The sequence below is a fragment of the Lepisosteus platostomus genome, chromosome 16 (assembly GCF_059453375.1).
Source record: "Lepisosteus platostomus isolate fLepPlt1 chromosome 16, fLepPlt1.hap1, whole genome shotgun sequence".
NCBI lineage: Eukaryota > Metazoa > Chordata > Actinopteri > Semionotiformes > Lepisosteidae > Lepisosteus > Lepisosteus platostomus.
Window position 1 is genome coordinate 3,229,924 of NC_142626.1, and position 24,802 is coordinate 3,254,725.

General features: G+C 52.0%; 1 protein-coding gene across 11 annotated transcripts in view; it reads left to right on the forward strand.

The window, feature by feature from the left end:
* nrxn2b (neurexin 2b) overlaps positions 1-24,802 on the forward strand; it is a 626,275-nt gene that overhangs the window by 587,989 nt on the left and 13,484 nt on the right. For 8 of the 11 annotated variants that reach the window (XM_088608828.1, XM_088608832.1, XM_088608831.1 and 5 more), the window contains 3 exons: positions 155-244; positions 15,470-15,792; positions 23,439-23,517. In XM_088608828.1, the coding sequence (XP_088464954.1) occupies positions 155-244; positions 15,470-15,792; positions 23,439-23,517 (492 nt within the window). The remainder of the gene's footprint in view (positions 1-154; positions 245-15,469; positions 15,793-23,438; positions 23,518-24,802) is intronic. The other 3 variants (XM_088608835.1, XM_088608836.1, XM_088608839.1) reach the window with 1 other exon arrangement.

A 24,802-nucleotide genomic window follows, 5' to 3' on the forward strand; every position in this document is an offset into this window, starting at 1 on the left:
AAAAGTGAAAAAAAAAACTTTTTTTTTTACCATAAAGCTGATTTTTAAAGTTAATAACCTGCTAAACGTTTGACCTGTTGCCCTTTCTTTAACCTTGTAACCTTTGACCTTCCAGATGTTAACCTCTGAATCTGTCTTTCCAAATTCTTTAAAGGGAACTATGATAGTGAACGCCTGGCTATTGCTAGACAAAGAATACCATACAGACTCGGTCGGGTAGTTGACGAGTGGCTACTCGACAAAGGTAATAAAAGTCAATTAACTAATTAATTAATTAACAACTTAATTAAGCCAAAGGATCTTTTTTTTAAGAGGTGCAGCGCCACACCCTCCCCCGTGGGCGAGAGCGGCAGGATATTTGGCCCTGGGACCCCCAAATTCCTGTGATCCGTCCCCTCTTCCATAACCCCTTCGGATCCCCCCCCGCCCCGGAGCTCGGCCCTTCCGCGTTGATCGGAAAGGCTGGTTTCTCACCGAGAGGAGGGACGTGCTGTCGGCCCCGGCGTCCCCCAGCTGGTGCCCTTTGACCTCTCGAAACTAGGCCAGTACACACGGACTCCGGCTTTCTGTGCTGTGCTTGCCTAGAGTCTTCCCAGCACAGTGCAGTCCCTCTGAGAGAGCTGTTCCCTTGGAAAGCAGGGAAATTGGTTTGGACAGTCTTGCACAAGTCAAAACTGAAAAGGGTACAGCAATTCTTGCAGGACTGGGATGGATTGACCCCCTGAGTCTACAGCCCGAGTGCCTGAACCAGTTTAACGTGCTCGCCCAATCGCAGGTTCGGCTCTGTGATCCAGGCGTCACGGGTTCGAGTCCCGGGTCATGTCGTCACCTGACTGTGGCTAAGATTCCTCAAGGACGGGGCTGGGGTGCGTCAGCCAGGGTATTCCTGGCCACGCGGCGCCCCCTGCAGCCTCCCTTGCAGCTGCTTGCAGGCACACGACGCCGTGAGTGAGGGACACGCCTCTCCTCCAATCGGCTCTGATCCTCCTCTATGAGGCGGGGCTGCCTGTGATGTACTACCAGATGATTGGCTGAAAGGGAAGGCGGGCGGGGCAGAGGAGTCTGCCCTCACTCCCCCCCTCCTCTTTCCCCCTTTTGCAAGGATCATGCGAAAAAAAATGTAAAAAGTAGTTTACAGTCTGCTGTAACCGATACAGAGCACTGCATCGGTTCGAGCACACACAGATTGCAATGAGAAGACAACAAACTAATGGCAGAGCTGGGAGATGATAAGATGCTAGTTATCACCAACAGTGTCACTCTTGTCTGTGGCGGTAGAGGCAGGACGCTCAGTCCCCCCGATCTCGATCAAGCCCCCTGTGTTTTCCACTAGAGGGCGCTCTGAGCCCTGTCACCCTGGAGGTCCCTGCAGGGCTGCTGTCCAGGGGGTACGCTGGGATAGTCCCAGAGCTGACTCATTGCCCTCACCATTCCAATTGGATTGTGCCCTCCCCCCGCCTCGTGTCTGCCTGGGACGGCAGTACCCCCCCAGAAAATGGGCTCCACTTGCCCGAGACTGGCGCTGCACCTCTTCAGACCTAAACGCCTCCAATAACCCTAACATAACCTTCGACCTTTAACCTGCTAACTTCGTCCGCCTTAATAACTCCTGTATGTAAATAGAGACAGCTGCCTCATCCTGCTCTTCTGACCTGTGTCTTCTGTTTTACCCTGTGAAGCTTTCTAACTATGCTTATGTTGGGTTTCTTTAAAAAAAAAATCTAATTAACCACAAATCTGAAAAAGGGGGACAAAATGACTAACAACCAGCCAGAGAATCTTTAAAAGTTAAAGGGACTGATTTAACACCAAAAATGTTGTTTAACCAAACGCTACCGGAAACTAAATGGAGCCAAAATTTTAAAAAAGGACTTTCACCTGCTTTAACCCTTTGAGTGCTAAATGTTCCAATGGCTTGTTTAGTCCTGTCTGTTTGGGCTGCTGAAGGTGGTTGATTCTTTAATTATTTGTTTTGTCTCTCTACGTAATGGGTCAAATGGATTGAGCCGGTTCCCTCCTCTTCCCCGATCACCACACAAGACACAGGGTTTGTGGGTAATGTCACCATGTGACCAGTAGAGGGCTTGGGGGGGGCGGGGCATGGCCAGGAAACAGGAAACAGGAAACAGGATGGATTGCAAAGCTCTTTGGTCCAAGGTAGGGTTCCACAGCCCCTGTCCTGTAGGGGGCACTCTCTCTGCAGGTTGTCTATGCCTTTTTAAAGAATTAGAACCTGCAGAACATAGGAGAAGCTGCCAAGTCACCAATAATGAGTCCAATAAGGATCTGATTTGGGTCGTTAAGAGTAGAGATCGAAAGACATTCCACCAGTCCGTCCAGGGCCAGTACTGAAAGCCCAGCTCCAGGGTGCTAAAGTCCAGAGCCTTGTGTGGGGGGAAGGAAAACAAAATCTCTCTTCCTCCTTCATGTCGTCTCGTGCACTGTTTTTAACCTCGAACGACTGTCTGCCTGTTGTTCACAAATGGGGTGCTTGGAGCAAAATGCTTTGGAAGTCGACATTTAGGAATTGATGGCTTCAGGCGCAGAAGGAGAACAGATACACGTCAAATGGGAACAACTGATAAAAAACTAGAGCGTCTCAGCTGGCAGAGCTGAGCCCTGTTCTGTGTGTCGGAGCACAGTGGGCCGAGACTCCACAGGCCGGGCTCGAACTGAGTGCCTCCCCCTGGGACATCCAAGTGCTCTCTGTGCGCAGTTGGTGCTTTCCTACAACACTGATTCCTTATAATGGTACAGCACCCCACCTGGGTGGCGCACAATGATTATTCTGCACCAGCAGCCCCACCTGGGAGACGCACAGTGATTATTCTGCACCAGCAGCCCCACCTGGGTGACGCACAATTATTATTCTGCACCAGCAGCCCTACCTGGGAGACACACAGTGTTCATTCTGCACCAGCAGCCCCACCTGGGAGACGCAGTGTTCATTCTGCACCAGCAGCCCCCACCTGGGAGACGCACAGTGTTCATTCTGCACCAGCAGCCCCCAACTGGGAGACGCACAGTGCTCATTCTGCACCAGCAACCCCACCTGGGAGACACACAGCAGCCATTCAGCACCAGCAACCTCCACCAAAGAAAGGGTCTATACGCTAATTCTGATCTAGAGAGCACCAGCACCACTACAGCAGCAGCAGTTTTCCTTGAAGTATTTCTTAGTGCTTTATCCCTCTCAGTACTGACCAGGTCCAGCCCCGAGTGCTTAGCTTCTGAGACCTGCAGGCAATGAGTTTGCAAGGCAGTGATGCTACTCTTGACATCTGGAACTGTTTGACTGGCAGGCATAGAAACAGCAGAGCCAAGCCAGGAAAGGCCACTGGGTATACAAGCACTAAGTACATGTATTTCAGAGCAAAAGGAAGGAGAAGGAAAAACTTCTTCTATAAAGGAAGATTGCCCAGTTTAAGAAACAGAACCAGCTACACCAGAATAAAAAAATGCTCCTGCAAGTCCGCAGCTGCTGAAGCAGAATCGGCCCTCTGCCTGGCCTCTGGTCTCCCGCCCCAGCTGACAGGACAGCCTCGGCCCGGGACGCCTGTGCCAGGGGCCGTGGGGAAGACCGTCTCGGTCGCTGGGGGAGGAGATAACTCCGGGCGGCTTCACTGCCTCCGGTGACATTCCCAGGCTGGAGGACAGCGGCGCGCTTTTCAGGAACAGACCTTGTGCTGAAAGCAAAAAGCGCCAAATCCCTCTTCCTCCCACGCGGGGTTGTAGTCTTAACAACTCTACACCCCACTGTGTAGGAGCTGGGAGAGAGCAGAAGATTTAACAATCCTTTTTGTTTTAAAACAAACAAAGAAAGCGGTACACAGGGAAAATGTTCTCGGGGAAAAAAACCTCAGTATTTGTGTTTACCCTTTAGAGCTCGGAAACATGCTGTTGTAAACGCAGAAGCTGCCTGCTCTCCCCTCTGGGGTGTCTGATAATGGATAAACAGTAAATGAAAGGAATGTATCCCTTCAGAATTCGGCTGTTGATAGCAGGAAGAGACAAAGAAAACCTTCATCTCCTGCAAACTGGAAGTCCCCAGTTGCGTCTGTGGTGCAGAAACTCGTTAACATTTCTTAACATGATCCTCACAAGGGCGAGAGGTAAATATCCCAGCACACCTCCTGCCATTATTTCCTTGATCAGGGTGCTGTACTTCCCCCACTGAAGGCTCCGGTCTGTCCAGTCGCATCTGTGTGTACCAGCTGACAAGGAAAGGCAGTACGACCGAAATAACCTATACCGCCCCCTACAGGGGCAGGGGTGTCATGACATCTCAGATGTCTTGACCTGAGAAAAAGGGGAGTGAACTCCAGCCCAGCCACCAGTTCATGAAGGGCTTAATCCAACTTCATTTTAGCAGATGAAGAAAAAGGCTATGCTTAGGCACTTCAAGGAAGTGTTGAGCTGCATTCAGGCTTACATTATTTCTAACCACGTGGCACTGTTTTAATACGCAGAACATCAGCCTTAAGACGTTTTAAAACACATTTCTTGCAATCTGAAGCTGAAGAACGTGACAAAACAAGATCATTGCCTCGTTAAAACTGGGCATTCTGTGCAGTGGGCACTGTAACCCTTCAGAGCAGAAGCGATCAGAGTATTAGTTCCAGGTCACAGGTCACGGGGGGGGCAAGGGTCACAGTGGTGTAGACAGGGACTCACCTTTGTGTCTGGAGAGCACAAAGAGGTGGGGTGTCACAGGAAGAGAGGGGAGGGGCATTTATGAACTCAAAGGGTTAAAGTTTTATTTAACAATAAAAAAAAACAGGAATTAAACAGAATTTAACCACCTAACAGCAAAACAAACTGGATTTCCTAACCTGCGAGGGCTGTAGCGAAAACCGAACCATCCCCAGAGTTCCCAGTGGCGTAGCTCTGAATGGGGGGGGGTGAGGGCAAGGGCGTCTGGGGGGTGCAGGAGTGGGGTGTGCACCCCCAAAAAAACTGGGAGGTAATCTGAATCCCACTGTCCCATTCCTTCCCTCCAAATCCCACGTCTTCTCCATCTCAGTCAGCGCTTCCTGTAAAGCAAAGGGACGTGGTCTGAGCTGTCGAGACAACTTGAGTCTAGGTGCCATGCAGAAGAGAGATCAAAACAAATTATTATATTCCTATCCATGACGTGGGGCAGAGAATGCTCCTCTACTGAATTCATGCCGGACCTTTGAAAGCGCAGCACATCACTCCTGTTGATCAGCACTTTGATCCATGCCACGTTTTAGAGGCAGCAGGCTGGTTGTAGAGGATCGCCTCAGCAGTGTGTTGTGTATGAGTTTTAGCTTCCTGGGCTCCATGATGCATGCCTGCTGGGGTGACATAAAACCTGGACTGGATCGCACTGCTGAGCAGTAGGAGTCTCAGTGTGTGGGGTGCAGGCAGCCATTCCATTTCAGGATCTCACCAGCTCTGGGGTTGACTAGTGCATTTCAATCATTAGGACAAAGACACCAGAGGAGTCAGAGATGCTTGTTCAGTTTGAGACACACACAGAGCTGGTGGATTTCAATTACACCGGTGCAAATTCACCCACTGAGATTTCAGTAAGCAGGTGCAAAAAGATTTTAACCTTTTTTTTCCACCCCCGGGGGGGTAAGATTTGGAAACTCTTGAGTTTCCTCTGGCCCGCAGCTCTGAGCTGCATTTCTAAAGCCTTTGATTGACCAGAGCTTATCGCCCGAGTCGAGCCCCGTCGGACTGCTCTGGCTTCGAATCCCAAATGCTCTTCCTCTCCACATAATCTGCAAGAAGGGTGAAAACACCAGAGCCCTTTGTCTGCAGTGAAAGAACTCGTCTATTGTTTTGGAACAGTGGCCAGTTTCTGTTGCGCTATAATTATGATTACTCCAGCACAGATGCATGTGGTTCATATTATTCTTAGTTTCATATTTTTGAAAATTTCATATATAGTCAGAATTAACCTCTTGTTTTTAAATACATCATTTTTTAAGTCTTTGCATGGGTGGAAATCAACTGTTCAGATTTTACAGCGTGCTCTACCAGTTCAGATGCACCTCTCTTGCACCAGTGCAGACATACACTTCAAAATCATCTTTTTTGTGCTCGCAAGACTTGCTGTCTCTAAGATGCAGTCAAGGTGCAGCAGGCGCTGCACAGTTGACATTGGTAGCCTAGATGCCATACAGAAGATTAAGATGTAATCACCCGATTGCTGTCCAGTGGGCTACTGGCACAAAACTGCTCCCTACTCATACATCAGGCACTGGGGTCACGTTTAATTGAACAGACGCTGTCTTCTCCAGGTATTTCCTGACTGACACCAAGGCGTCTGCTTCTACAACAGGGCTGGGTTGTGTGTTCCATACTCCCACCACCCTTTGTGTAAAGGAGGGCTCCGTGTTCTGATCGGGGGGGGGGGGAAGCCGGGTTTGGGCTTCAAAAGCATGACTGGGCCAGCTTGGTCTCGACTCCCACGAACTCCCAGACTGGCAGCAGTGGCGGCAGAGACTGGGTCAGGGAGAGTCGCAGTCACAGCCTCTAGCTCCTGAAACTCCATCTCGCAGGATCCTGCGGGAGCCTTTCCGCAAATTAGATGAGACTTCGGAGGATTCTGTTTAAAATCCCGTTTGAGTGGGACGTTAATTGCTGAATCTGAAAGTTTTAGCCTCCAGAATCTTACTCGTACGTTACGGCAAAAGCCAAGTCAGTTGGGCCCCCAAACACGCACACACACACACACACACCAGCTCCTCTCTTCTGCAAGCTGGCAGAATTCTCCTGACGCACACAATATGCAGCACTGCCCCATGAATACTGCATCAGACAGCACGCTTCGTCGCCCTTCTCCTCAAATCAGCAGTAAATCTGCACCCTTAGAACATGCCTGAATTGTTCCCTGTATAATCTAACGCAGGCAGCTGGAGCGCTTGTGTGGAATGCTAAGTGTGTTTCCCCTGCTCTCCGAGGTGAACAAGCCAGCGGTGAGTGGGTTTGTCCCAGAGGCCTCTTGGCCTTGAGGAAAACACAGAGCACAAAACGGAGCAGGCTGACACTCCAGGGTCCTGTGCATCTGGCCTTTTGCACAGTCACAGGGCCTGACAAAGATGCCTATTCATGCCAGGGGTGCCGACTGTAAAGCTTTCACCAGTGAAATGGGTACAGTCTGATTCTTCATTCAAGTCCTGCTTGGTTCCAGAGATCGGAGGGAAAAGCTAGTCTTGGCTTTAGGGAGAGAACTGTGGAAACAGTAGGACAGTGCAGGTATACCCAGCGCCAGTTCACCAGTGCTTCAACCCCCTGGCTTTTAATGTAAAAATGTTAAAATGTTAACATTTGCACACACTTGTCCACATCTTCATATCCTGCACTGCTTTTAAAAATATGGAGGTGCAGGTCAAGGTTATTGAAGGGTCCCAAACCCAGTGAAGCTCTACTGGGAGAGACTCACTGGGGACACACTGGGGCAGTGGAGAGCACTGGGGCCCTGGGTCCAACTCCAACTGGGGTTGCTGTCTGCGTGGAGTTTGCATGTTCCCTCTGTGCTCGTGTGGGTTGCCTCCCACAGTCCAGCGACATGCTGGGAGGTGAACTGGCTTCTGGGGAAACTGACCCCGGTGTGAGTGTGTGTGTGTGCCCTGTGATGGACTGGCGTCCTGTCCAGGGCGTACCCAGCCTTGTGCCCGTTGCTTGCTGGGATAGGCTCGGGCTCACTGGTACATTGTGTAGCCGTCTGTCCTGTACCCTGGTTTCACCTGCAGCCAGAGAAATGCCTGTAGTTGTGTCGTGTGACGCCAATGAACCCCCTTTTTCTTTCCTTTCATATACTCTGCTTTTTGCACCTGCTTTCCAAAACATACAGCTCAATTAGTTCCCCAACATTTCAAGCGTTTGCCCTCCCCCCCTTCACATAAGATTGGGGACCCCCTCCCATCCAGTCCTGACCCCCCACCCACAGGAAACAAAATTAGTACGGAGTTTTGTAAACAAAATGCTAACAAAAGCTAGGGGAATTGGGTCTAAACCACAATCATACTGTCCATTCTGGAGAGAGACCAGGATAACCAAACAAAACCAAAAACGCCCGAAATAAACAAGATGCTAAACAGCTTAACTAATTGTTAACTCTTTTAATAAAGTGAAGAGCAAGAAAACAAAACAGGCTGAAACTCAGAGGGTTAAAAAAGCATGCGCAACTCTATAAAGTTATCCGTTAAAAATGAATCAAAATGGTAGTAAAAACCATGTTTCTTCTCGCTTTGTGTTTTTTGAATAATTGTTTTTTACGCTTTTCAGACAAATTGGGATTCCAATTAAAAGAAAATGGTCCCTTTAACGTTTATTGTTACGCCTGTGGTCCTTTTTCATCTTACGGATAGACTTGATTTCTGTTTTACAGGGCTGTCTTGTTGTGTGTATACGTGTGTGAATTTGTTATCTGTTTGCGTTTTAGCACCCCAAAAAATGTTAAGGAGTTCCCTTCCTCCCAGTTGATTGGCTGACGCAAGGGGGCGGGGCACTCATTAGCATAACTCCTGGTCTAGCTACTTTATGAGGACCACACCCATCGACGATTTGGGGTCCAGCGTATTTGGCAGTCATGTCAGAAAGGGGGACCAGTAAAGATCTGGGGTGCTTTGACCTCGGTATTTCTGCTGGGGTCTGAAGAGAGAGTGGTTAGCAGGGTGGTTAGATTATGGGTAAGATCGAGAGAGAGTTCTCTCAGCTCTAGTAAGTGGCCCAGCTTCACATTCTGCGCTGGCCCAATCTCATTGACAAGTGGGTCCTGATAAAAACTGCTCCAGGCATTGACGGAGTGTTACAGACACTGGGTTTCCCCTGAGTGCACACACACACCCACACGCGTGCGTGCAAACATGCAAAAAAACACGTCCTTGTCGGCAGCCTTCTCATTGCAGACAGTTGCAGTCATCACACACACACACACACACACACACACACACACACACACACACACACACACACACACACACACACACACACACACACACGTGCCCAAATACCGGTTAGTGGCCTTCCGATTGCAGAGCCTGTGGAGGCCTGCTCTTCCGTCACCTGCAGGACACCTGTAGCAGCCCAGACAGTCTGACAGTATCAGCAGGACGCCTGCAGGAGATCAGACAGTCTGACAGTATCAGTAGGACGCCTGCAGGAGCTCAGACAGTCTGATAGTATCAGTAGGACGCCTGTAGGAGCTCAGACAGTCTGATAGTATCAGCAGGACGCCTGCAGGAGCCCAAACAGTCTGATAGTATCAGTAGGACGCCTGCAAGAGTTCAGACAGTCTGAAAGTATCAGCAGGACGCCTGTAGGAGCTCAGACAGTCTGATAGTATCAGCAGGACGCCTGCAGGAGCCCAAACAGTCTGATAGTATCAGTAGGACGCCTGCAAGAGTTCAGACAGTCTGAGAGTATCAGCAGGACGCCTGTAGGAGCTCAGACAGTCTGACAGTATCAGTAGGACACCTGCAGGAGATCAGACAGTCTGATAGTATCAGTAGGACGCCTGCAAGAGCTCAGACAGTCTGACAGTATCAGCAGGACGCCTGTAGGAGCTCAGACAGTCTGACAGTATCAGTAGGACACCTGCAGGAGACCAGACAGTCTGATAGTATCAGTAGGACGCCTGCAAGAGCTCAGGCAGTCTGACAGGATCAGTAGAACACCTACAGGAGCTCAGACAGTCATGATTGTATCAATAGGGGGCATGCAGGAGCTCAGTCTGATAGTATCAGCAGGACACCTGCAGGAGCTCAGAAAGTCTGACAGGATCAGCAGGACACCCGCAGGAGCTCAGTCTGATAGTATCAGTAGGATGCCTGCAGGAACTCAGTCTGATAGTATCAGTAGGATGCCTGCAGGAACTCAGTCTGATAGAATCAGTAGGACGCCTGCAGGAACTCAGTCTGATAGCATCAGTAGGATGCCTGCAGGAACTCAGACAGTCTGACAAGATCAGCAGGACACCTGTAGGAGTTCAGACGGTCTGATAGAATCAGCAGGTCTGCAGGCACCCCCATCATGGACCCATTCGCATGATTCGCAACTCGGTTCTTGTGAAGCACCACAGATCGGTTCCCCTTGGACCAGAGAAGACCAGAATTCCATCAGCCACAGGGGTCCTTCCAAACGGGCGCAGACACGGCCAGTTGTGTCTTCTGTTACTCTGTTTTTCTTCTCCACCTCTCATGCACTCCTCTCTCCCCTTTCCCATCTCGCCATAACCCCAGACCCCCGCCTCCTCTCCTCCTGCCTTCCCTATCTTGACATCGTTTCCACTTGGGTCTCCTTCCGATCTCCTCCCCCGTCACTCCTTGCACTGAAGTCGCAGCCTGCAGCGTCAAAGAAACAAAGCAAACTCTTATTTTGGCCGTCCTTAGCCTGGTTAGGATTGCCAGCATTAAAATAAATGCTTGCCCCTGCTCTAGAAACAGAGAGAGCTCAGTTTGAAGCAGAGGCAGCGTATTTATTCTGTGAATCTCTCCAGTGCCTGCGCAGAGCCATAAAGTTTAAGGGCGGCCAGCAATCTGGGCTCGTTAAGTTACAGGGATGGTGGCTGACGGCGCATTTTTATCTCCTGGAAGAGAGGAGAGGGGGGTGATGTGGTTAGCGCTCTAGTGTCCAAGCTTTTAATGACTCTGAAAGCCATCTACACTACGCGTGGACTTGATTGAGCCCCCTCCCCATGTCGAGGAGCCGCCGTCCAGACCCTTCAGCTGCCCTGCCGCAGGTCCGATCCAGGAGGAAAAAGATTCCCCCCCCCCACGTTTTGTATATGGCCCAGGCCTAACTTTCAGTTTCCTCCCCGTGAAAATAATTTGGCGGATCTGGGCGCCTGATCACAGTGATAGTTGATTGAAAGAACTCTTCAAGAGCACTGCTTAGCTGCTCTTACCCCGTTATTAACAGGCTAACGCTTGTCTTTGGAAGCTGTTCAGAACAGTCTCTTACAGGCTAATTCCTCTGCATGGTGTTAAGAGGGAAACGCCAGCTGTTTTAATGCGAAGGAAACGTGCAGTAAGTAGGAGCTTCTTTCAATCCGAAATCCCGAATCCCGAATTTTGGATCAGAGCTGCAGACCTTGTTCCCCAAGAGAGGCTGAGCTTACCGAAGCCCCCTTCCCCCCCCCCCAAATTCCCCAAGACGGACGCAGTTCGGACAGGCGTGTGGCTCACAGATACATGCCCGGTCCTTGCAGGAAACTCCGATACTCGTAAGCAGAGCAAAAAGCGATCGATACGCCAAACGAGGGGACTCGATTTATTAGAAAAACGCGCATAGCCGCCTGGGCGCCGAAGAAGAGAAGAAACAGCAGCCTATGCATTTTAAATTTCTTTTCTTTATCATTCTGTAGAGAGGTTCCATTGGCCCAATCCCCAACGCTGCAGGGTAATTGCTGATCGGAACAGAAACACTTTGGCTGGCTCTGTCTCGCCTAGGGGGAAGAATAAAAAAACAACAACTCTATTTTCGTGTTCAGTCTTAAGCACCTGCTGCTGAATCCCATCGCGGCGCTGCGCTCTGGAGTGGCCGGGACACCGAGCGCCGGAGCACGGTTCCCTAGCGCGTCTGTTGTTCTCAATAAATGTTTCCCACTCCAGCCCGGCGCTCGCTAATCACTTTCTTTCTCCTGTGTGAGAGAGCCGCCTCTCTGTCGGCGCGCAGATTCCGAGCAGGCAATTTCTAGCAAGCCCAATCGCGCGTCTCTCTCCCTCTCTCTCAGCGCGGGCTGTAAAATAACTGCGATATTTCAGATTCGCTTCTGAAAACTGGGCTGGGAGGGGGGGGGGCACGTCTGAGTGTTTCCTCGGTAGCCACAGGAGTGTGGCCGCTGTGATCTCCCAGTCCTGCCAGCTGTGATCAAAATGCGTCTTAATCTTATAGAAAATATCGAATACTTTGTATTTGGCCAAAATCTGTTCCAATATACCCCCTGTCTCGTTCTCCAGCTCTCTCAGACAAGCAGACTTACTGTGTCTTACTGTCCCACTCCCTGGACTCCTCTCCTCTTTCTCCGTCTCTCCTCCTGTCTCCTCACTCCTCTCCTCTCTCTCCATCTCTCCTCCTCACTCCCTGGACTCCCCTCCTCTCTCTCCATCTCTCCTCCTCACTCCCTGGACTCCTCTCCTCTCTCTCCATCTCTCCTCCTGTCTCCTCACTCCCTGGACTCCTCTCCTCTCTCTCCATCTCTCCTCCTGTCTCCTCACGCCTCTCCTCTCCTCTCCTGTCCTCTCTCTCCATCTCTCCTCCTGTCTCCTCACTCCCTGGACTCCTCTCCTCTCTCTCCATCTCTCCTCCTCACTCCCTGGACTCCTCTCCTCTCTCTCCATCTCTCCTCCTGTCTCCTCACTCCCTGGACTCCTCTCCTCTCTCTCCATCTCTCCTCCTGTCTCCTCCTCTCCTCTCTCTCCATCTCTCCTCCTGTCTCCTCACTCCCTGGACTCCTCTCCTCTCTCTCCATCTCTCCTCCTGTCTCCTCCTCTCCTCTCTCTCCATCTCTCCTCCTGTCTCCTCACTCCCTGGACTCCTCTCCTCTCTCTCCATCTCTCCTCCTGTCTCCTCACTCCCTGCACTCCTCTCCTCTCTCTCCATCTCTCCTCCTGTCTCCTCACTCCTCTCCTCTCTCTCCATCTCTCCTCCTGTCTCCTCACCCCCATCCTATACCTATTACGTGTTCTGTGTTGTCAAGCCCACCTATCTGGCTGTGCACCGATACCCTTTTGCAGCTGTAGGGGTTTCTCAATGTAAACGAGCAGATGCAAGCGCTATATCCTTACTGGCATGCATGGTGTTCAGCCCAGCCCAGGGCAGTGTCCAGCTCTGCCTGTCCAAAGGGATTGCTCCAAAGCCAGCTTATCCCGCAATGTGCTGTTTGGGAATGGAGTAAGAGTTAGAGGACCGTTCCTTTAACCAGGCAGAGAAAGTCATCAAGAAACTGGCTGCACTGTGCCAGTTGTCGAAATACCTGGAGAGATCTTTTCTGAATGAGCCCCATATGAGTACCCATCACCTGGTCTTTTCTGTGTTCTCCGTGCACAAAAGAACAGTTGTTTCCATTTGTTCCATTCTGCTGCTTCAAAAGATTTAAAGAAGAGGGGGGAAGGATATAGATGTTGCACCACGTATTGCTACCGGGTGCAGTGCGACGCTTTTATGTTTCCTCCGTCCACATCCTGTTACTGAAGCTTAGAAGTCTGTTTTCCCAAGGTTTGATCTTTGTTTTCTTAACAAGCGCAGTAGGTACCCTAGGACACCCCCCTTGCAAACCAGACCCCCCTCACCCCACTCTTTCCCTAATCCAACACTTTCCAGCGTCCAATCCCGGGATCCCGGTCAGATCCCGCAGTGGCGTGTCTTCCTGTGACACTCCCAAGCGCACGAACACACCGTTCTGTTCTGCGCTCGCTAGCTCGGCCACAGCCCCAGCCACGCCCAACACGATCGATGAGCAGCCCGTCTCTGCTCGCCAGGGTCACCCAGCTCCCCTGTGTCCAGAGCGTGCCCCCCGACCCAGTGTCTGGACTAGGGGAACCCCAGTGCCGAGCCCGAGTGTGCTCTTAGAAAGGTGGTGTGATTGTGTGTGGGTGTGTCCGTGCCTCTGTTGGCTGGTGTGCTTTCCGTCCAGGTCTGCTGGTGCAGTCCCAGTGTCTCACTCTCTCTCTCTCTCTGCTGAACTCGGCTGAGCAGCATTTACAGAATCCACAACCGCATCCCAGATGCCAAGTCGGGAAAGAACGGAAGGGCCCCCAGGCATAGGGATGAATCCTGTCCGTCCCTACTGGTCCGTTTCTCGTACCTTGGCTAGGGAGGTCTGGAGTTTGGGCGTCTGCTGGCTTCACCAGGCAGGAGGGGGGCAAATTTCCTGATGCCCGTTGAACGTTCTTATTTGACAAAGCGGGCACCCTTATCGCCTAGCCTGTACGCGGAGCTGCAGGAGAAGTCTCTGCCCTGTCCAGGCTGACCAGAGGGGTTTCAAGACGACGGCCAGCTCATTAGGGTTTATTTGGTTTGAAATCTGATTGATTTCATCCAGTTCATTCAGAGTTGAGCCAGGGCGTTCAGGGTCGAGCCAGTTCATTAAGGGTTTAGCCAGGGCATTCAGATTTGAATTAGGTTGTTCAGGGCTGACCCAGTTTGTTCAGGGTTTAGACAGTTCGTTCAGGGTTGACACAGTTCACACAGTCCGTTCAGAGTTCAGCCAGTTCGTTCAGGACTGGTACAGTTCGTTCAGAGTTCAGCCAGTTCGTTCAGAGCTCAGCCAGTTCGTTCAGAGCTCAGCCAGTTCGTTCAGGACTGATACAGTTCGTTCAGAGTTCAGCCAGTTAGTTCAGAGTTCAGCCAGTTCGTTCAGGACTGACACAGTTCGTTTAGGACTGACACAGTTCGTTCAGAGTTCAGCCAGTTCGTTCAGGGCTGACACAGTTCGTTCAGAGCTCAGCCAGTTCATTCAGGACTGACACAGTTCGTTCAGGGCTGACACAGTTCGTTCAGAGTTCAGCCAGTTCGTTCAGGACTGACATAGTTTGTGCAGGTTTGTCCCAGTTCGTTCAGGACTGACAGTTCGTTCAGAGTTCAGCCAGTTCGTTCAGGACTGACACAGTTCGTTCAGAGTTCAGCCAGTTTGTTCAGAGCTCAGCCAGTTCGTTCAGGGCTGACACAGTTCGTTCAGAGTTCAGCCAGTTCGTTCAGGACTGACATAGTTTGTGCAGGTTTGTCCCAGTTCGTTCAGGACTGACACAGTTCGTTCAGAGTTCAGCCAGTTCGTTCAGGACTGACACAGTTCGTTCAGAGTTCAGCCAGTTCGTTCAGGACTGACACAGTTCGTTCAGAGCTCAGCCAGTTCGTTCAGGACTGACACGGTTCGTTCAGGGCTGACACAGTTTGTTCAGAGTTCAGCCAGTTCGTTCAGGACTGACACAGTTCATTCAGGACTGTCACAGACAGGCGTCCATCTGGCTCAAGACTTCTGCAGGGGCTTCAGACCCAAACTCTTGCACAAGTCGAGGAACTGCTGCCTTTTGCCCATTGCCTGACCTTTAAGGCAGCGAGCAGTGGCTTTTCAGTAAACCATACCGCAAAGAGAGAGAGAGAGTCAGACTGGGAGAGTGCCAGGGATCACGGATCACGCACAATACCAACGCCCTCTTAGCAAACTGAACCGTGACTTGGGCAAAGAGCAGCATCCGGGTCCTCCCACGCTGGTCTCTCTCTCCAGCCCGCAGGGAGCAGATGATCGAGCCTGTTCTTGTGGGCCCGTCCCGTCTTTAACAGTTACACGGGCCGATCCAGGACCCAAGGTCCCAAGGCCTCCGCTGGAGCCCGAATCTGTGCCTGTGACCGAAGGAGAAGAGCATGCTGGGAGAGGCCCCGATGCTGCCCTGCGCGGCGATGCTTTGCAAACAGGCTGACGCAAAAACTGATACCTGCCTCTCTCTCTCTCTCTCCCCCCCCCTGCCCTTCCTCTGCGCCTCCTGTTCTGCAGGCCGGCAGCTGACCATCTTCAACAGCCAGGCGTCCATCAAGATCGGGGGGCGCGACAGGGGGCGGCCCTTCCAGGGCCAGATCTCGGGCCTCTATTACAACGGGCTGCAGGTGCTGAAGCTGGCGGCCGAGGGGGACCCCAACGTGCAGGCGGAGGGGAACCTGCGGCTGGTGGGGGACGTGCCCTCCGTCCTGACCACCGAGACCACCTCCACCACCCCCCTGGCCGACATGTCCACCACCATCATGGAGACCACCACCACCATGGCCACCACCACGACCCGCAAGCAGCGCTCGCCCACCATGAGGGACAGCGTCACGCAGGTGAGGGGGGGTGGGGGGTGGTCTGGCCCATGGGGTTGCTCACGGCCCACGATCACGCCGCAGCCCAGCCTGGGTCCTGTGTGTTCCGTTTGTTCCATGCTCCCACAGCCCTTTGTGTAAAGAAGCACCTCCTGTTCTCGGTTTTACAGGCCCGTCTACTTAGGTGTGTCCTCTGTGGGGTGTCCCTGGTCTGCCCCTTTTATTTTTGATTGTCTACGAGAGTTGGGGGTTTGAAAACCCACTTCAGGGGCCGTCTGTGACCAGAGCTGCCAAGAGCTGGTTTCTCTAACCTGCCAGAATTCAATTCAGTTCACAGAATCGTTTATTCACCCCCAGGGGTTGCAATGTAACCAGCAAGTGCTGCAACGTTCCAAATAAAACGACATCACTGAGAAAAAAAGACATAACTGAAAGCCGCCAGTGGGCTCGAGAAATTATTCTGGAGGCTGGAGCGAACGAAAACGAAGGTATTAAAGTAGGTGCACTTGAGCAGATTAATCTGCATGCACACGCGGGTAAGTCCATGCACAGAGGGGGCTCTGTTCAATTGAACTCGTAATCATAAAACGTCTTCACACTCCTCGTTGGCCAGCCTGATTCTGGAACAAAGCTCGATTTCCTCCTATTGGTGTCGCAGTGTGGAAGCTGTGGTCACTGTGGACGCTGTGGATGTTGTGGACGCTGTGGATGCTATGGATGTTGTGGACGCTATGAATGTTGTGGACGCTGTGGACGCCATGGATGCTATGGATTTGGTGGACGCTCTGGAAGTTCTGGACGCTGTGGACGCCATGGATGCTATGGATGTTGTGGACACTGTGGATGTTGTGGACGCCGCGGATGCTGTGGATGTTGTGGACGCCGCGGATGCTGTGGATGTTGTGGACGCTGTGGATGCTGTGGATGCTATGAATGTTGTGGACGCTGTGGACGCCATGGATGCTATGGACGTTGTGGACACTGTGGATGTTGTGGATGTTGTGGACGCTGCAGACACTGCGGACGCTGTGGACAGCGAACCCGTCTTCCTGAAGGAGACAGCCCAGGAGCCCGAGGAAGGATGCGAGATGATGAGGACCCCCGGGGTCTGCTGGGCACAGGGCCGAGCCGGGGGGGGGGTTCTTCAAGGACTGGCCCATGGTTGTAGATGGGGGGGGAGGTGGGACGACAGAGTCGCGTTCGTGTCCCTTAAGTCGCTGCTCTGCCTGTGCGTCCCTTAAAGTCCTTCCCTTCGTGTGTGTGCCTTTGGGTGACTACGGCGCCTGCAGAGCCTGTCAATCTGGACCAAATCGACGCCCGATGGGACCCCACATCGAATCAGCAAACTTTTGCACCCAGCGGAACAGGTGAACAGCCCAGCACTGTGGGCAGCGTGGAGTAGGCATCAAGCGAGAGGAATACTCTCCCGAGGGCAGGAGGAAGCACCTGGACGCCCTGTCACGAGCCCAGCTTCTTCCCAGGAGCACTGCAGCTGTGGACGCCCTTCATCCGGACGGAAGGCCATGCTCACTTTCTCAAATGGACTAGGAATAACACCGCCCCGGGAATTCGGGAGAGGGATTCCGGAGCGTGGCTGAACCGGCTTGGGCCGAGGGTGGAGCTCCTGGTCGGGGGGGACGAGGAGGCTGGGGGACCCCCCCACCCCCCCTTGCGGAGTGAGGGGTGACCCAGGGGCAGCTGCAGAGGTGGATTTGGGGGGGGGGCAGGAGGGATGTCAAAAGACGTCCGTGAGGGGGACCACGCGGGTATTTCTAGGGTTTCGGGAGAGGAAGTGAGGTCGGGGATGATCGCTAATTCCCGGCGGCCGGGCCCGATTGGACTTGGCTTCTGTCATCCCTCCCGGACCCTCGTCTCCGACTCCCTGAAGCTGCCAGCTTGTGACCAGCCTGCCCGGCCCCCTGCGGCACAGATCAGCCCACAGCGCTGTGAATGCGGGACTCAACGCTCCGAAGTTAATCCGCTTATCTGGAAGACGTCCGTCTCCCATCTTGCTCCGAGCCTTGCTCCCAGGGGGGCCCGGAACAATATCCACCACGACGACGGGGACGACAGCGGTAGCCGAGGATCACCGATCCCTCTGGGCGCCCGATAAGGCATCTCGAGAACGGAATTTCATTAGAAGGAGAGGCGCCGTGGGATAATCCCTCTGAGGCGCGAAGGAAAAGGGCTCGTTCCGGCGGCTTCCAGAGCCCCCCCTCTGCCTGTCGGAGAAGTGGGACGCCCCCCCCGGTTTTGTCTTGAGAGGTAGCTGCGGAAGAGAGGGCCACTGCTGGGTCGGCCTGTCCCAGCCACCCGCCACTCTTTGTGTAAAGACGCCGCTCCTGCCCTCGTTCCTCCACAGGTTCCGCTTGTGTGGTCCTATGGGGGAAACCCGGTTAATACCTACGGGACCCCCCCCGCTGCCTCCTGTGTTCGCTCCTTCACGGGGGTACGCCAACCCCGGGCGGCGCTCGATCTGCGGATGAGATCCGGTCGGGAGAGACGCCGTGTCCCGATTCTGTCACCGTCTTTCCGCCGCGCTGCCGCAGCAAAAGCAGAAGGTCTTCGACGAAAACAGGATGTCATTGCATTTCCCACGGTGTCTTCTGGGACGCCTTGGCTCGCGTCGAAAAGATGACATCGCCATCGGATCTGTTCGGGTTCAGGCTCGTCTCCGAGAGGCTCCTGGTTCTCTGTTCCGCCTGGCTGCTCCTCGGTCTCCCCGATCTCCTTCCTTCGGATTCCACAGCCCACCCCGGTCGGTGTCTCCGCAGCAGCAGGTCTCCTCCCTGCAAGTCGCTCTTGATATGAGCGATTAATTTCTGGCCCTCCTCCTCCACTGTCTGTTCGTCTGGAACTCGGGCTACTGCCTTTCCACTGCTCCAGAGGGCGTGCCATAACAGATCTGCAAATGGCAAAAGGGCGGGATCAGAACGGTGACGGCATCCAGTTTAGTTCTCAACCGGCGCGTGTGGCGCGTTGGAAACAGATGGAACGTGCCTGGATCCCGTTCGGATGGCACTGAGCGGAACGTCGCTGGCAGCACGAGAGAATCCACCGGTCCCCTCTCTCCCGATCCAGGTAACCGGAAAGATTCCCAGTGCGTCCCAGGGCTGGATCCATCCCAGGTTTTGGCGGCGGCGGGGAAGGGGGGCTGGGGTATGCGAGCCAGCACCAGGTGTGGGTGGTTTTGTGCTGGCCGCCTCGGTTCGAGGCGGTGTGCCCTGTTATTAAAACCAGATTATTTTTTTTTTCAAACTGCTTGCCTCTGCTGCCGGGACAGATCGGGCCGCAGAGTCTGTGCCTGAAACGGATCCGCCGGCTGTGAGCCAGGGCTCTGATCTGGCAGCTTCTCGTGACAGTAAGGGCTTCAGACCTGTGGCTGGAGCTTCCAAAGAATCCTTTCGCTCCGTTCCCAGGAAAGCTCTTTCTTCCTGATCTTTCTGATCCGATCCGTCCTTTTCACAGCCCCGCAAGCTCAGACTCTACTCTGATGGCTGCCTCTTCAGATTCACTTTAAGAGCCCCCCCCACCCACCCCCAAGCGCACGTGCAAACACACTCACAGACACACATACACACACATGCACGCACAGACAAAAACAGGAATAACTCCCAGCTCTCTCTCTCTCAGACTGATCAGTCAGGAATCACTCCCAGCTCTCTCTCTCTCTCAGTCTGATCAATCAGGAATCACTCCCAGCTCTCTCTCTCTCTCAGACTGATCAATCAGGAATCACTCCCAGCTCTCTCTCTCTCTCAGACTGATCAGTCAGGAATCACTCCCAGTTCTCTCTCTCTCTGTCTGATCAATCAGGAATCACTCCCAGCTCTCTCTCTCAGACTGATCAGTCAGGAATCACTCCCAGCTCTCTCTCTCTCTCAGTCTGATCAATCAGGAATCACTCCCAGCTCTCTCTCTCTCTCAGACTGATCAGTCAGGAATCACTCCCAGCTCTCTCAATTCAATTCAGGGTGCTTTATTAGCATGACCGATGGGTACAATCAGTGTTGCCAAAGCAAATAAAAATAATAAAATTAACATGGAACAAGACAAAAAATAGAAGTAAAATAAAATCTACAGACATGTTACAGACATTTACAACAAAGACATATTATAAAATATTGACATATACTGTAGGCGGCTGGAGCATTATTGGGAGACAGACTCACTGTTCCTCAGGCTGTGACAGGAGATCACATACTGGGCTGCCAGATCAACTGAGTTCCCTCCTCCCTCTCCCAGTAGGATTGGGACCCGTTGTGATTCTGGCAGGTGTGGGAACTCTGGGATTAGATTTCTGAATTTCGGGAAGAATGTTTCTCTAATCCCAGAGTATCTGTCACAGTGCAGTAGGAAGTGCACCTCTGTCTCTATTTCTCCCCGCTGGCAGTGGGAGCACAGCCTGTCCTCTCTGGGCAGCCAGGTCTGCCTGTGTCCAGTGTGTGTGTGCAGACTGTGGTCACTGAGCCTGTCCTCTCTGGGCAGCCAGGTCTGCCTGTGTCGCCCAGTTTCTATGGCCAGGCTGTGGTCACTGAGCCTGTACTTCGTCAGGGTCTGTTTCTGTTTGTTGTTTCTTATTTTGGTCAAATATTCAGCTAGTTTGTATTGTCTGTTTAGGGTTCTGTAGCATTCCAGTTTATGTTGTGTTTGTGTGTGTGTGTCCCAGTGTGTGAGATATTGCTGTTTGATCTGTGCTGTGATGTGGTTGAGTCTGGGTTGTGGTGCTCTAGCAGTGCTGTCCTGAGGCTGGTTAGTGTTGGTGTGGCTCAGGTCAGTGAGCCTCAGGACCAGCTGGCTCAGGGGGCTCTGTTTTGGGCTCAGCTCTTGACTCAGCAGGGCTTTGTGGTGGTAGGAATTTTGGCTGCTGTTTTTTAGGTGTACTTTAATATTTAATACTTTAATATTCTTTTCTGTATGTTTATCAATAGTGGGTACTGGCCTAATTCGGCCCTGCACCCGTTGTTAGGTGTTTTTCTCTGCACCCGGAGGATGTTTCTACAGATCTCCATGTGCAGAGTTTCTGTGGGGTGTTTGTCCCATTGGGTGTAATCCTGGTCTGTGAGGGGACCCCACACCTCACTGCCGTATAGGGCAATGGGTTGGATTACACTTTCAAATATTTGGAGCCAGATTCTTGTTGGTGGGTTGATGTTGAAGAGCCTCCTTCTAATTGCGTAGAAAGCCCTGAGTGCCTTCTCCCTCAGTGCCTTCACTGCCAGGTCTCTCTCTCTCTGTCTGATCAGTCAGGAATCACTCCCAGCTCTCTCTCTCCCTCAGTCTGATCAGTCAGGAATCACTCCCAGCTCTCTCTCTCTCTCAGACTGATCAGTCAGGAATCACTCCCAGCTCTCTCTCTCTCTCAGACTGATCAGTCAGGAATCACTCCCAGCTCTCTCTCTCAGACTGATCAGTCAGGAATCACTCCCAGCTCTCTCTCTCTCTCAGACTGATCAGTCAGTAATCACTCCCAGCTCTCTCTCTCTCTCAGACTGATCCGTCAGGAATCACTCCCAGCTCTCTCTCTCTCTCAGACTGATCAGTCAGGAATCACTCCCAGCTCTCTCTCTCTCAGACTGATCAGTCAGGAATCACTCCCAGTTCTCTCTCTCTCTCAGTCTGATCAGTCAGGAATCACTCCCAGTTCTCTCTCTATCAGACTGATCAGTCAGGATCCCTACGCTGGCATCGGAGAACAGGAACTGTGTATGCCCTCCTCCTCTGTTGATCTGTTAAAAAAACTGCCCGCCCCGGAGATCCTGCCGGGCGAGTGCGCACCAACTGGACGAGCCCGCAGGTATCCGCTTCGTCACAGGTTGACGCAGCCGGGCCAGGAAGCTGAGTGAACCCTGGCTCGCCCCGAGTGGCACTGAGCAGATCCTGGCCTCCATCGACCCACAACGAAGAGCTGCTCCCACAAGGCCCGTGACATGGATCCCCAGTGGATACTGCTGTGTACGCTGATCGCAGAGATAAAAGCTGCAGCATGTGAATGGATAAAGGTTGAGTTTGCGTGAGATGGGGGGGAGATACTGTCTGTGTGGAGTCTGCATGTCCTCCCCGTGTTCGGGTGGGTTTCCTCTCATGTGTGTGTGTGTCTGTGCCCTGTGATGGACTGGCGTCCCGATTACCCTGCCTTGCGCCTGTTGCTCACTGGGATAGCGTCCCCGCGACCCTGAATTGGAAGGGGAGTCTAGAAAATGGACGGGCGCACTCCTCCACCAGCCAGCCAGCCTCCAGACACCTTCCTCGCTCCTCACTGGGCTGCCAGGCTCAACCGGGGGGCGATTTCTGTCGTCCTCTAGCGACGCGGTCTCTCTCTCTCTCTCGTGCACGCGCCCAGGCAGGCACAGCGCACGCGCCAGCAGAGGACGACACGGAGAAGCGTGACAGGCTATCATTTAGCTCCCGACTAATTTGCATTGACAGTCCTCGGGCAGGGTTTGTTGGTAATTAATCACAACGCGTTTATGAATTAACACATCGCGGATCTCAGCTTGAAACCTTGAGACGCGGAAAATATCTACGCCTCCCCACTTCCGCGCTTTAGATAATGAATATATTACCCTGCGCGCTCTTCACCGAGCTCTGCTGCTGCTTAATCCGCTAAGACCTGCGCCGGCTGCTAATGGTCTGTCAGTTCCAGCGGGATTAAAGGTTTTTTATCGCTAATATTATGGCGTTTTGTATTAAACGTTCTCCTCAAGGGGCATCAATCTGTCTTGTGTGGTTGTGGGTGATGGAACAAGCTGCCCAGCCATGTTTTTGCAGCCGATAACGCCGGCTTATTTCGAGACGCAGCCGGATGCGATCCTCCGAGGAGGCCCTGATTTACACAAAGGGTGGTGGGAGTGTGGAACAGGCCCCCCAGGCTTCCCTCGAGGAACTGCTGGATGAGACCCAACAGTCAGGACAAGGGGCACTACTTCACACAAAGGGTGGTAGGAGTGTGGAACAGGCTCCACAGGCTTCCCTCAAGAAACTGCTGGATGAGATCCAACAGTCAGGACAAGGGGCACTACTTCACACAAAGGGTGGTGGGGGTGTGGAACAAGCTGCCCAGCCATGTGGTTGGAGCCGATATCCTGGCTTCTCTCAGGACACATTAATGAGATCCTCAGATCAATTAAGTACCAGTCCGGCCAGTTTGATACTTTGCAGGCAGGTAAAAGATATTCAATACGTGATACGCTCAATACAAATTGAACCCATTACCACCGAATAAGGAAACACACATGCAGAAGATGAGAAAAACACGTTAGCAGCCTTAACTAGATCTCACAGTTAAAAGACGAAAAAGTTGGGTCAGCAGTCTGTGAGAGAGGATAATATTTGATGGAAAAAGAAATAAAGATAATAGGTGTCCAGATTAAACTGGTTAATAGCCATGGGAATAAAGATGATGATTATTATTATTATTATTATTATTATTATTATTATTATTATTAAGAACTGAGAACAGGAGCTGTCTTGTGTAACCCACTGGGATTGTGGGAGAAAGAGAGATGTTTGGGGATCGGTCAAGATGTGCTGAAGTCCTGCTGATAAGGATGAACTCTCCTTCATTTAAAAAAAAAAAACCGGGCGGTTCTGAAGTCTGTTTGTGGGTTGTTTTTGATTTTGTGGGGGGCTTTCTGATTGAGTGCTCCCCTCCCTTCGCATTCCAGAACACGGATGACCTGCTGGTCGCGTCGGCAGAGTGTCCCAGTGATGACGAAGACCTCGAGGAGTGTGAGCAGGGCACTGGTGAGTCCATTCTGGTCATTCGGTGGAACCTTGAAGCCCCGCCCTCCCCACTCCCCCTGCAGGACATGACACCGCCCCCACGCCACGCCCCTTTCCACATGCAGCTGCGATTGGTCAAGCAAGTCCCGCCTGGTTGGTGATCACGCCCCCCGAACTGTGTTTGCTCCGCCCCCTGGCGCCGCTTAGCCAGATCCCTCTGTTTGTCAAGGCAGATTCATGGGTCCGTTTCTCTGCTCTCTTTGCAATCTTACAGCGATGATCCCTCATAAGGGAGAAACACCTGTGGCTCCTTTTTTTATGGACATTATATAGGTAGTGACGTTAATAGTCTTTGAACTGTTTCGCCCCCGAGTGTTGTGAAACGGCAAAAGCCCTTTAAAATTCAGTTCCATAATATGCAAAGGAACAAGTAAATAGGTTTATTCCCTGCTAAAAAGAGAAGAGAGAAAACACAACGTTTCAGCTGTCTCTTCTCTTTTCAGCATGGAATAAACCTATTACTTGTTCCTTTGCAGACTAAGCATGCTGACGCAGCTCCCCACCCGAACTATTCCATAGTATGTTCTAGAGGCATTAAAAACACAATAAAATGCTGCTTGGTTCTTGAGTACAGATAGTGAATGTCACAGTGACGACATGAAACTGGGAGACTCCTAAAATCCCTCAATCTCAATGCTCAACCATATTTGATTTTAATCAAATCCCTCGTTTTATGTTTTAGTGTCACATCTATAAAGGGAGAGGAAACATGTTAAAGGGTTTGGGTTCTGGCAGATTTTTAAAGAATCAGGTCGAGGTAACCTCAAAGCTGCCCTCCAGAGGCTTTCAGTAACGAAACGATCGTGAAGCATTAACCTCAGAGTTTGTACGGTACGGTATATTTCCTTGGAGAGAGACAGAAAGGGGACTTGAGGCAGGTTTTGCCCACTCCAGGTGCTGAGCCAGGGATCACACCCGTGATGGGAGACACAGCCAGAGGTCCCAGGGCCATTTCCATAGAACTTTTCCCTTCCATCGCACTGCTAATAACCAAATGTCTGCGAATGTATTGTGTTGTTATAATAACAGCAGTAGACATAGAAATGGCAGTAGCAGTTTAAGTGGTAGCTCAGAGTTCTCTCAAGAAGCTTTCTTGTTTCTTGATCCTTATTTTTGCAAGAAGGTCCCTAATTGAAAAGCAGAAAAATGGGGATTGAATGGCTTTCTCTGAATTGTAACCTCCACAGTGCTCCCGGGTATTGAAGGAAGGGGTTTCTTCTGCTGGTCCTGGGTGGCCATTATGCAT